Genomic DNA, 13,723 nt, shown 5'->3' with positions numbered 1-13,723 from the left:
GCGTATAATAATGTTTCTTTCTTCCCTTCACAGACCTAATCTTGTAGCACCCCATATACCTGCTGAACTTGCTAGTAAAATCAATGTTGAAGGTAAGAAAAATTTTCAGGTTTCAGCCTTTGCAAATATTTCTGCCCAACAGTGTTGATTTTGGCAGCAAATTTTGATTTAGTTTGTCTTAGACTTTTGAATAAAATGGCATTTTAGTTTTGGTCCCATTTTAGTCTTCTGTAATTGTATTTAGTCGACTAAATCTCCAGTATATTTTTACATTTTAGTTGACTAAAATCTCCAGTACATTTTAGTCGTCTAAAATCGAATGGGTGTTAAATTGTAATGCGTTCTTTAAAAAAGAAGTATGGGTTTAGGGGTTTTTCCATAATTATACTTACCTGGATGGATGCAGCATCGGTCCCCTGAGAACCGAGCGATTGAACATCACCGATGGCTCGGTTCTCAGAGCTACCCGAGCAGAGAGCTGCTGACTGTCAATCAGCAGCTCTCCGCTCTGCTCCCTCCTCGCTCACTGGTGTGCTGAGCTGTGGAGGGGCGGGGAGCGCCCATCTCGGGCTCTCAGCGTCTCACTGACAGGCTGAGACAGGTGTCAGTCCAGGCACCTGATGGATCCAGACTTCTATTTTCGGGATGACGCGGTGCCTGGACCGATTTCTGTGACGTCAGCAGAAAACTGGTCACTGAGTGCAAAATGAACTGCACTCCTGTGATCCATAGGAGGAGCCAAGCCAAACGAGCTTTGCCTGGACTTCTCCTGTAAGCATTTCTCTAAAATTTCCAAACTCATTATATACTGCCGGAGTGAAAAATGTAATATGTTATTATTTATGGTATTAAGGTTTGAACATGCACTACAGGCCACTATTAATTTTGACCTCAAATTTAAATTTAGTTTTGGTCATACTCTCGACTAAAATGCCATTTTTGTTTTAGTCGTATTTTATTCATCTCAATTGTTTTAGTTTTAGTCGTATTTTAGTAGACTAAAATAGTATTAATTTAGTCGGCGAAAATGTTGTTATTTGATGAAATTAACACTGCTGCCTAAACTGTTTTTTTTTTTCTGTGTTTATCCCTCTCCTGTGGGCCCAAGTAAGAAAAGTACATCATTTTGATTGCTCCATATCGTGACAATATTATGAACAGTAAAGTTTGGTTCTAGATTTTCCTTATTTAACTTGAAAACTATTGTTTTATAGCTGTTCAGAATTTGGCCGAAAAACAGGATCCAGGGGAGGGTACAGATGAAGGTAAGAAATAACATGGAGGAATCATACTTAGACTATCAAATCTCAAATGTATGATATAGCGGTATTTGATATCTGGCAAGACTAGAACACTTATACGTTAACAAAACACCAGAAAATTCCCCTCCAATTTACACTTTCTCTGACTTGCCAGTTCCATTGGGTACATATGCCCAAAACTAATCAACTTTATGAGCTGGAAAATGAGAGAGATAGCTGTAATGACCCATAACGGAGGAGGTCATTTTTAGGTTTTATTTTAATTAAGGTGAGCACATGAAAATACATGTGGCAATCTCATTTCCCCATAATTAAAACCTAACAATTTTGGTTGTACATCACATAATCCTTTATAATATCTTTTAATAAATTACTATTCAAATTAAACTGTGAAGAACTGAATAGTTCTAGGAGAACAGTGTGCAGTAGTGGCCTTTATTTTTTCCTAATCTGGCTCTATATTATTCTTGCCAGAATGGGGACAAGCCAGAGGCAATAAGGAGGTCATGTGACTTTTAAAATTGTAAACAGTATTTTCATCTAAGAACTTTTCTGCACCTTATACAGTGGGTTACTATTTATACTGGGTACTTTGTTCCCTTAAACCACTTAGATGTATGTGTTTACATTTACTGCCTTAGGACTCATGCACATGTCTGCAAGGAGGCTGTTCAGCATGCAATAGTGAACGGAACTTGGTTAAAATTCTTTCTACAACCAATGTATAACTCTTTTATAAATAAGCAAAAGTCCACAATATATCAAAAACATTGTTTTTGATACATGCAGTTATCTGGTATCCAAATATTTGGCTCTGGTACTGTTAACCTACAGATTTCATCTCTTATTTTTATGCTCTGGTCAAGCTTTTAGATCTTATAAGATTTGGGCACCCTTAATTTAAGCTACAGTGGTTAGACCATTGGGATTTTGGAGATCTTCTAAAGATTTTTTTTCAGGTGGATGGCCACTTTCTACACAACATAAATGTACATTTGGTTGGTCAAGAAAATAAGAATTTCTTTGAGTAGACTTTAAAGAGGAGCTCCAGGCTCCTTCAGAAAAAAATAAGTCAGCAGCTACAAACACTGTAGCTGCTTACTTTTAATATTAGGGCACTTACCTGTCCAGGCATCCAGTGGTGTCCTCACCTGAGCTGATTAAGGGAAACCGGCAGTAAAGCATTGCGGCTTCACAGCTGGCTTCCTACTGCGCATAAGCGACGTGCGCTGCGCTTTGTGAATTGGCCACAGTCTTCACAGACCTGTGAAATGTCCCACAAAGCTGCAGGAGGGGGCAACTTCCGACTCAGTTTGCCGCGGTGTTTGATCGCTCAGTTCTCAGTGCTGAGTCAACAGGGGACAGAGGCAGCATCGGCTTGATGCTGCATCCACCTAGGTGAGTATAAAAGTGTTATCATTTTCCCCCAAGCCATACTTTTGTTTTAACATTATTTTTCGCTACTTTTTCACAGATAAATCCCAAACCGTTGCAAGTCCTCCACCGCAAACAAATGGCTCTACGACTGTGACCTGCAAACAACGAGGAAAAGAATTCTCATTTGGTAAACAAGAAAAGTAAAATATAATACACTAAAAGTTTATAGACATTTACACCGATGAAAACATAGCTACGGTGCTTTGTAGAATCTCTGCTTTAAAAAAAACTTACAAAATAAGTTATAAAATTAGTTGTGCTTTGTACCTGCTTAAATGAGAGACTCCTATGTTTTTTCTTTTTAATGACCCTTTTTATTGTTATGAAACAGATTTGTTGTTACTCTTCCATGGAAAAAGAACTCATGATTTTTTTCTGAAAAAAATTAAAACTGACAAAAATAATTGATATTAATATTTTTTATACTATATTGTAAGTGTATCTATGGTTAAAATGTAAAATCATATATTTATTTCAATATTGCATTTCAATTATTTCTAGCCTACTTTTTATGCTGAATGATCTTGAAGTTTGTAAACTTATTCAGTGAAGAATACATAGTAGGTGAGGTTGAAAAAAGATACAAGTCCATCAAGTCCAACCTATGTGTGTGATTATATGTCAGTATTACATTGTATATCCCTGTATGTTGTGGTCGTTCAGCTTATCTACTAGTTTTAAAAATAGTTTAAAAAACTATCGATTGCATCCCCCCCTGCTGAGACCGCCACCTGTGGAAGGGAATTCCACATCTTTGCAGCTCTTACGGTAAAGAACCTTTTACGTAGTTTAATGAGTGGCCACGTGTCTTGTTAAGCTCCCTTCTGTGAAAAAGTTGAATCCATATTGTGGGGTCACCAGTACGGTATTTGTAAATTGAAATCATATCCCCTCTCAAGCGTCTCTTCTCCAGAGAGAATAAGTTCAGTGCTCACAACCTTTCCCCATAACTAATATCCTCCAGACCCTTTATTAGCTTAGTTGCCCTTCTTTGTACTCACTCCATTTCCCATACATCCTTCTTGAGGACTGGTGCCCAGAACTGGACAGCATACTCCAGGTGCGGCCGGACCAGAGTCTTGTAGAGCGGGAGAATTATCGTTTTATCTCTGGAGTTGATTCCCTTTTTAATGCATGCCAATATTCTGTTTGCTTTGTTAGCAGCAGCTTGGCATTGCATGCCATTGCTGAGCCTATCATCTACTAGGACCCCCAGATCCTTTTCCATCCTTGATACCCCCAGAGGTTCTCTACTCTCCAGTGAGTAGATTACATTCAAATTTGGCCACCCAAATGCATTATTTTACATTTTTCTACATTAAACCTCATTTGCCATGTAGTTGCCCACCCCATTAATTTGTTCAGATCTTTTTGTAAGGTTTCCACATCCTGCGGAGAAGTTATTGCCCTGCTTAGCTTAGTATTGTCTGCAAATACAGAGATTGAACTGTTTACCCCACCCTCCAGGTCGTTTATGAACAAAATAAATAGGATTGGTCCCAGCACAGAACCCTGTTAATACCACACATTTACTTCCTTGAATGCAGTCGCACATAATCACGATGTCCTGTGAAAATGTGTTGCTTGTGTCACACATTTTACAGCGCTTGCTGTCTAAACTACAGGAGGAGGACTTTTAAGAAACAGTCAGTATAGGGAACATCTGAAGGTCTGATGCACTTACCCAATCTATGCAGCGCTTCACCGGCAGCTTACCCTGCTCGGCGGTGACAGCTTTCCCTTCCCCTGCTCTCCACAGGCATCTGTGACTTCCGTTTCCTCCCTCCTCCTTTGCAGCCAGTCGGGAGTCTTCTCTTTTGGGCCAATCGGAAACCGGGTCTCAGATGTCCTTCTGATTGCCCAGATTGAGAATCAGTGTTACAACAGCGAATATTAATTCGCTGTTGTAGCACCTGGGTGGGCTCATGGCGCAATGCTCTGTGCTCTGAGCCCACCCTATTTTGAAGCCTATTAGAACCTATGGTTCCAATCAGGTGCTTAAAAAAAACCCCTGCCGCTGTAATTCGGGCGCCCCACGTCCTGAAAGGGGTCGGACGCTTGAATAGGGGTTAGCCATGGCGGCTGTGGATAGATTCATCCTATGCATGAATCTATCCATTATTCATATAGGGGGTGGCGTAGATAGAGGGGGGCAGCCACTAATGGAAGGACCACCACTGCATGGGATAGATGGTCCTCAGAATTTGAAAGTAAACCAAATGAATAAACAGAGGAGCAATATCAAAGCATGCAGCAAATCCATCAAGTTGCAGAAAGAGCTGGCCAGCAGATAGGCAGCACTCACAACATGAAAGTTAAAGCAGAGTTCTGCTTTAAAAAAAAAAAAAGGAAAAGTCAGCAGCTACAAATACTGCAGCTGCTGACTTTTTTAATAATCAGACCCTTACCTGTCCCAGGGTCTAGCGATGCGGGCGTACGAAGCCCCGCTCGTCTCCCCCTCCTCTCTGCAGCGCTGGCATTGTAACTGTGGGCGCCCGGTTGTGGCTTCACAGCCGGGCACCCACTACACATACGCGAACCGCGCCGCGCCTGGCCAGGCAGTCATCTGGGACCTGTGACGTGTCCCAGATGATTGCTGAGAGGGAGGGAGGAGAGGTGAACCGCGGAAGGTGAACTTCCTTCCGGCGCCGCGAGGAAGTGGGAGCTGGGACCCTCTAAAAAGAGGGTATCGGCTCCCCCCCCCCCCCCCCCCCAAAAAATGATATGCCAAATGTGGCATGCCAGGGGGTCACCTCCCTTAAAGCGGAAGTTCCATTTTTGGGTGAAACTCCACTTTAACTATTGTTTGTATTGCTATTACAATACTACTTAAAAAAAATGAAAGTGTATGCAGTGACTTTAGATCTTTAACCACCTCCAGTCCGGACCAATTCTGACATTTCTCTCATACATGTAAAAATCTGTATGCTTTTGCTATAAAATTACTTAGAACCCCCAAACATTATATATTTGTTTAAGCGGAGGCCCTGAAGATAAAATATTTGCTGCAATTTTTTATGTTGCACGATATTTGTGCAGTGGTTTCACAAACGCAAATTTGCAGGAAAAGATTTTAATGCATGTAAACACAATCTAATAATGCATTTTTTGGTATAATATAAAAGATGTTACGCCAAATAATTTGATACCCAACATGTCATGCATTAAAGTTGTGTACACCGTCGAATGGCAACAATCTATGGTACATTATATACTGTAATTCATAGGAGACATTTTAAAAGCCTTTACAGGTTAACTGTTTAGCAGTAGACAGGAGATCTGGCACTAGTTATTGCTCTCTGATGTTTCGTGGTGATAATCACATACATGGTGCAATCACTGTTTACAAATGCGTGTGGTACCTACATGCGCGTTCGCATTTGTTTTATTTAAATTTGGGTTTTTTTTCTTTTACACTTTTTTTTTTTTTCTCTCTATTTTTTTTTTTTTCTTTTTCTAAAGGGTTACTAAACCCTTGTCTTTTTCTTTTCTAAAAATAACAAACATGTCATACTTGCCTCCACTGTGCAATTAGTTTTGCACAGCGTGGCCTCGATCCTCCTTTTCTGAGGTCCCTCAGCGGAGCTGGTGGCTCCTCCTCCTCTCAAGTGACCCGTGGGAGAAGCACTCTCCTTTGGGACATCAGTGCGGGCGGCGCTCCCGTGTCCTGCTTCTGCATCTATTGACACAGAAAGCAGGACTCGGCCCTGCCCCCTGGTGCCTGCATCATTGGATTTGATTGACAGCAGAGGGAGCCAATGGCTGCGCTGCTATCAATCTATCCGATCAGGACACGAGACACTAGCCATAGCTGGTGTGCTCCTCTCAGGGGCAAGAAAGACAGGGCTCAGGTAAGTAAAACGGGGGTCTAAGTGGCTGCAGCACGAGACAAGGTTTTTCACCTTAATGCATAGAATGCATTAAGATGAAAAATCACAAGGGTTTACAACCCCTTTTAACTTTAGTGCTATCACAAGAGATGAACAACCTGCCATGTGATAGCATGGGCCGTGACCGTTCCTCTTTATGGGGAGACCTGAGATCTCTTGTCTGCCCTCCAAAGCAGCCAATCAAACCGATATCAGTTTGACTGGCTGCTTTGAAAGCCAGTAACAGCTTGTAAATAGACCAAAATCATCTTTGCTTCTGGTTTCTGACATCACAGAGGGGGAGGAACAATGGAAGTTCCTCTCACTCTGTGTAATGCATCTGATGCGACAGAGTGTATCAGTACCGAGCTCCTCTGTGTCAAAGAGCTTTAAAAGGCAGTGGGGTGGGGGGACCCCTTCTGCCACCTGTAAAAGTGATTGGCAACTGTATAGCCACTCAGGATCACTTTAGCTTTGTAGCGATTCGCCGGCTGAAGAAAATTAAATCTGGATATATGGGATCCTTACCCTAATACACTGGCAAGAAAAAAGTATGTGAACCTCTTAGCCAAAAACAGGAAATCAGTTAAAGTGATTGTGAAGTCTAACAGTTTTTCTTTTAAAATAACAAATATGTTATACTTACCTGCTTTGTACGTGCAATGGTTTTGCACAGAGCAGCGCCGATCCCCCGCCTTCCCGGTCCCCTGCCAGTGCTCCTGGCTCCTCCTCCTCTTGATGTGCCACCACAAGAAGCCATTTTCTATCATGGCACACCTGTGGGCTCAATCCCGAGCTGTGATGCCTGTGTCTATAGATGCAGACAACTTGGCGAGTCCCTTCCCCTGCTCCCTCATCACAGGATTTGATTGACAGCAGCAGGGGCCAATAATAACATTATTGGTAAGGTTATTATTGCATTTACCTATTTAATTTTTCCCAACACACTACTAGATGTTTCTCCCTGGCTAGTGACATAGTGCTTATAAGACTCCAAACTGTGTACTTTCAGCTGCCATCTTCTGCCACCGACACAAGCTGATAGTTTGCTGTCTCACCTGTTACCCAATACCTCATGGTTTGCTGTCTCACCTGTTGCCTAATACTTCAGAGACCCAGCCATGGGAACTAGGTTAGCGCCTGGGTTATTGAGCTTTTTACTGAACCTCATTAGTCTGAATTTATCTTTTTTTTAGTAAGCCACTGTGAATGAACCTCATTTAGCTACCAATGCTCACACCTCCCTATGAAATTTGTCTTGCTCTGCCTTAAGTGTACAATCTGCTCAACCCATCTACTGTAGGTCCATCCTTTCTTGGCAAACCCTCCACCTCTAAGCCCACTGGACCTGCTCAGAAGCCTTCTTCACATTGAAGATTTGCTTCCACTTTTGGAGGTGGGGGGTCGTCTACTGACATTGACCCCTGTCCATATAGGGATGCACGTTCCATCATGCTTGTGAAACATCTGTCCTACTGCAACAATTGGACACCTCCAAGGTCTCCTGTGAACCTGCCAATAAGTTTACTGCAGAAGCCAGGCTTCTGCCTGGTCTGCTGTAGACCTTTCACTATCTTTCTCATACAGATTTTTCTACCTTTTTTAATAGCATACACCATGTGATGGGTTATACTATCTATTTACACAGCGATGTAGTCCTTACATTGCTGAAACAAAATCGTCACATTCTGCGGTGCTATTTTATAGGACCCATAATTACTGAAAGTTTATATACTAGGCTACCATGGAGACCTTTTACTACAAGGATCCTCAGCCCAATTCTTTGCAACATATACGTAATTGCTGATGCTCACACGTCTCCCTTTCAAGTGATCCCATATCCTTCACAGGCTCCTTCCCCAACCTTGTACTGTCTGGGGTACTTGAGTCTAATCCTGACATCATTATTCACATTCTCCTTCAGCACAACCCTCCTTCGGGCGTTGGTTAAAAAGTTATGTAAGATATGGGGTTATGTAATGTGGGTGTCCAGAACATACTTACTTACAAGCTTTTATTTCCTTCCCTGGAAAGCCTATGGATCCAGTGAAGGTTCTCTTAGCGACCAACAGGTTGAGCACTTGTAAGGATATTATAACACAAAATTGCACAACTGCCATCCAGGAAACTAGGCATCATATGTATCATGAGACTGACATAAGTGAGGGCATACAAACAATTGGTGCTCTTGCATTTCTCCTGCAAACACAAGACGACATATTGGTAACAGAGGCTTTCCAACTGGGCCATGCCCGTGGTTTTTCATGCTTGTGCAGACTGATTGGAATTATTGGCTGAAGTGACCAGTTTAATTGTAATTTTTCATGGAATACAGCAAGGAGTTGTGTATGCAAATTGGCAAAGTTAGGAGGAGGTTACTTAAGTAGGGATCCACGGTCCCTGTCAAAAATCTGTGACCAGATTAGTATAAGATGGAGAAATAAACTGCCTGCATTTAAAGTAAGGACTGGTAATAATCCTAGGATGTGTTGCCAGAGTCAAGAGTAGGCCATAGTTAAAATATCAGTATCCTCCTTTGCTCCATTTAATGACGGTGCTATAGCCAAAACAAAAGAGAGGCTCTGAGAACAGTCAACAGTGCTAGGCTAAACAGGCAATTGTTTACATGTAGCCAAGCCATAGTGGTGGTATCCAGCCACTATCACAAGATTGAGTTCAGCCACAACCTCTTCTGGTGGGTTAAAAAGAAAAGAAAAAAGATACCTCCACTCCTTCATGGACTGGACTGGGTGCCAAATACTTGGCCGTAGCAGGGTGTGAAAATCTGTGAGGTGAAAGGGCAGTCCAGAAGATAATTTATCCATGTGTTGTAGCATGTAGGATATGCGTCTTTTTTTTTGCTGCCAAAGCACAGTCTATTTTTGCTTGAAATTCACTCAGGTATGACTACCTTATTGTCAGTTCAGCCCTCCCACTAACCCCAGTTAGTAACCATCACTGTCAGTCTAAGCAAATACGTGATCAAAAATAATTCTATCCTTTTACCAAACGAAGCCTATTATTCTTCAGCACAGAGTTCAGTGACTTTTTTTAAATGCATAAGATTTGCAATCCTTCCCATAAAAAATTTAACACTGACTTAATGTTGCATATTTTCCAACAACAGAGGCTTGGAATGCTAAAATCACAGATTTGAAGCAAAAAGTTGAAGCACTCTTTGATAAGAAATGTGGTGAGTATTTGTAACTTCATTTATGTTACTGTGGAATGTCAACCATATAAATGGAAAAAAGATATTTGGATCTTGGTATGTTAAAAGTCCAGACTATGGACAAACAGTGAAAAAGCTTTAAAACAAGCTTTCACTGACCTCTCTAGCTGCTTGTACAAACTCTTGGGGGGGGGGGGGGGGGAGTTTTCTTTTGCAAGGCAATATCATAATGTACTAGTATGCACTGCAAACTGGTACATTATGAAAGACTAGCCTTGAAACGAAGCCCTCCAGCAGCGTGTTGTCACCGCTGCAAAGGATTCCATCTTTGCCCGGTCTTCCTTCTGCATTTGCAGACTGCAGCCACTTGACTGGCCGAGCCACAATGACATCAGCACAGGAGTCTCGGCCACAGCACACGGGTCTGAAGGAAAGGACAGGTATGCCATTCCTTCAAAATGTATGCCCCAGTGACGCCACCAGCTGCTGCTCGCTATATTTCCTAAACGGTGTATGTTTAGGAGATATTCATTACCTTTGGGTAAGCTTTGGTATAAGCTTAACTGTAGGTAAAAAAAATCAAAATGTGGCATTAACTACCACTTTAAAGCAAATTTCAGGCAGATATAAAAGACACAGGTTAATGCAGTTCTGTATTTATAATAATGTGTCATTAAATGTATTTGTTAATGCAAGCAATGTAATTACCTGAATTTGTCTGGGTATTGGTCTCTTGCAATCCCTGTACAGCAAGGCTCAGACTGTGAGTGATAAAGGAAGCACAGGGAGCCAATCAGTTATGCTGCAGTGCAAGGACCATGCTCTTAGAGAGCAGAGTGACTAAGATGAGATCATCAGTCTGATGCTTGTTCTTCCACTGTTCAGTCACAAACTGGTAGAGGGACAAGAGCTGTGTTATTGATCTGCAGCAAAGAAGAAAAATGTCACCTCCGATGCTAGATAGTGCCGTGCTGTGTGGCAGAGTTGTGTAAATCTCAGGACAAGATGTTTTTCTTGTTTACACTGAGCTTGAGGCCGGGAAATCTCCCAGCCAACAGATAAATGAGGCAAAGGATACAGCCTTGTGCGGGAAGCTCTCACATATATGACAGCTTCCCAGCACAGGCACAGCCTGATCTGAATACTGGCTTACGTCTGTATGCCAATTTAGCATTGGTCTTAATTACCACCGATTTCCTAAGCTGAGAACTGGTGGTAGTTCTGTAAGAATTTGTCACTGCAATAGCGACAGTTTCTTAAAGGACGGTAGTAAGAAATACCTGCATTTGTCACATGTGTCGGTAATATTGCCTACACTGGTGCACATGCTTGCCTGAATTATGCACGTGTAGTTCTTAAGGGAACTACTGCCAGAAATCTGTTACTGCTATATTGAATTCCCCTAAGTGTCTTTCAAATTTAAAAAGCTGAGGTGGCATTCTGCAGAAATTATTAGTTTAGTATTCCTTTTTCTATTGTACACAATTATCTAAACTATAAATAAATACTATCTTGTGAATGTAATATATCCTTTAGGAGAAGCATTGGGAATGAAAGATCCATTCAAAGTTCCATTTGCCTTGTTTGAGTCCTATCCAGAAGACTTCTATGTGGAAGGTCTTCCAGAGGGTGTCCCATTCCGCAGACCGTCCACTTTTGGCATCCCTAGACTGGAGAAGATTCTCAGAAATCAATCAAAAATTAAATTTGTCATCAAGAAGTAAGACAAATGTACTGAGAATACTATGGCCTTTACTCAGTGAGGTGTAGAGTGCAAAGTGTAGTAACCTACAGCAACCAGTCATAAGAAAACAGGTTGCAGCGAGAAAGTAAAATGTTTTTTTTTTTTCTGTATTATTTTGTAAGCTTTTATGTTTGTAAATGTGTCTCAAAATGTGTAAATGTATTTTTATTGCTTATGCATACAATTTTTGTAATCTATTTATTTTTGCTAGACCAGAACTGTTTGAGGCTGCAGCTAAAGATTCATCATTACATTATCCACAAAGTAAGTACTCTTTTAAATTTTAAATGAGCCCTTTTTAAGAACCATATAAACTGTGTTTGTATTTGTTTTAGAATACTATACAGTAGTTAACTTGTGAGCGTGTAGGACATATATATTGTAGAAGTGTCATTAGGACTTGGTCTTAAAAACTACAGTGAAGGAAGCAAAAACTGAAATTGTGCGCTTTAATATCTTTACCTGCTCCAAAAAAATTCAATCTGGTGGTTTGCTATGGCCACAATGTCACCTTACTTTGGAGCTCCACATTTTAAGCCCAATTACACTGTAAAATTTAGAATAGTCCTTTTCGGTTCAAAAGCTAACCATGTCATAATTTTATTTCCTTTTGAAAAAAATATGGTTTTACTAAAATATATGTATTTTGTATACATTTTTAAGAAAGGATACAAGTCCAAAACACTCCTACCACAACATCTGGACATGAACATCTTAATATCATTCAGGTATCTTTACCAGGTATGTAGTAAAGTTACTCAGTTTTGTAGAAATATTTGAGTGAAAATACAGGACATTTTATAAAGAAGGTTATTCATGCAACCATGTCAGGGTTAAAGAAAAAAAAACTAAAAGATCTCTGCAACAGAAGAGCAGTTATACTCACCTTTCCAGTAGCATGTGTCTCCCACCATCCCTCCATTTGAGCATTGCAGCCTTCATCAATCTCTTGGACAATCAACACTTCAAGAGTGTCAGATGACTGTGTTTCCCATGGCACTCTGTGGTTTCTTTCTCTGACCTCTGCGATGCTACAGGACACAGGGGTTGGGGGATGTATCCAAGGGGCCATCTGATTCTATCTAAAGTGTTAAATGTTGAAGAGATTGAAAGAAGCTGCAGCACTGGAAAGGTAGAAGACCCCATCTATACTCTTCTATAGCATGGACATTCCTTTAGAATTTTCTTTTGCCCGAACAGGTTTGCTTTTAGTCACATACACAGAGTAGTTTTCATCCAATAGGATATGTGATATTTGACCTTTCTTTAAACGAGACCACTCAAGTGGTAGTTTTTTACAAAACTGAATGGGTATGTTTATGCAAATTTTGCTGGAAACACACATTTGCTTGTACAGTACATATGTATTATAATTATATTATAATATTTATCTATTTCAGTCTTTTAGCATCCTATTTTTCTGTATGTACTATAGTCCAATGTTGTATCTTCTTTGTTTTAAGATAAAATATCAAGATAAAAAAAATCTAATAAGGCAATAGCATAAGGTGAAATCATAAGTAATATCTTGCTAAAGCAGTACCATTTTTCAGCATGGTGGCTAACTGATGATCTAAAAACAAGGAATCACACAAAAACACTACCCTAATAGTCCATAAGGCCACAATGAAGAAAGTCTTAGAATTGTGTAATAAGTCCAAAGTCTAAACACACAGATCTGGCAAATAGGATCTGATGGGATCAAATAATCTGGAAATCAAGATCATAGGGTACTCCTCTTGCTGCTCCTTCAGTGAGACCTGTGGAGATCCAACTTGAACACTCATGAAACAAAGAAGAGAAGGGTGCATAAGTTATTGGGATTAGTATGTATTTATTCCATTATAAAAACATATGGAGACTTGCATCTGATAAAAACAATTGCCCAGTGTGAGAACATCAGCAAAAAATCAGTACTGGGAGAGCACTGTAAGAGCGTGAGAAACTTTCTAATCAGGGTTGCATCTGTAAGTGAGCGAGCTGGTCCTGCTGAAAAAATGAAAGCTGAAGTAAAGAGATGCTGCAGAAGTTAGAGGTTGCTACAAAATTCTTCTTCTTCCCCAGGAACATGCTGTGTGTATGAGTGTATGAAGGACGACTATGCCATGCCCCCTTTATCAAGCTTAGAGGATCAGTGTATTGCACCAGTATTTTATGGTCAAAAATTTCAGCAGTGGCGGCCCGTGCATGAGGGGCGCACGCCCCCCCCCCCAATCCATGTGTCCGGCCCCCTAATCTA

At 40.8% G+C, this 13,723-nt stretch overlaps 1 protein-coding gene across 5 annotated transcripts in view; it reads left to right on the top strand.

Annotated features, from left to right (window-relative positions):
• GTF2I (general transcription factor IIi) overlaps nucleotides 1-13,723 on the top strand; it is a 156,917-nt gene that overhangs the window by 119,368 nt on the left and 23,826 nt on the right. For all 5 annotated transcript variants that reach the window (XM_073615028.1, XM_073615027.1, XM_073615029.1 and 2 more), the window contains exons 20-26: nucleotides 34-92; nucleotides 1,215-1,265; nucleotides 2,737-2,826; nucleotides 9,696-9,761; nucleotides 11,277-11,460; nucleotides 11,696-11,748; nucleotides 12,148-12,225. In XM_073615028.1, coding sequence (XP_073471129.1) covers nucleotides 34-92; nucleotides 1,215-1,265; nucleotides 2,737-2,826; nucleotides 9,696-9,761; nucleotides 11,277-11,460; nucleotides 11,696-11,748; nucleotides 12,148-12,225 — 581 coding nt within the window. The remainder of the gene's footprint in view (nucleotides 1-33; nucleotides 93-1,214; nucleotides 1,266-2,736; nucleotides 2,827-9,695; nucleotides 9,762-11,276; nucleotides 11,461-11,695; nucleotides 11,749-12,147; nucleotides 12,226-13,723) is intronic.

This window comes from Aquarana catesbeiana, linkage group LG02 (genome assembly GCF_042186555.1).
Source record: "Aquarana catesbeiana isolate 2022-GZ linkage group LG02, ASM4218655v1, whole genome shotgun sequence".
In the NCBI taxonomy this organism is placed as follows: domain Eukaryota; kingdom Metazoa; phylum Chordata; class Amphibia; order Anura; family Ranidae; genus Aquarana; species Aquarana catesbeiana.
This window is presented reverse-complemented; position numbering and strand designations above follow the sequence as displayed.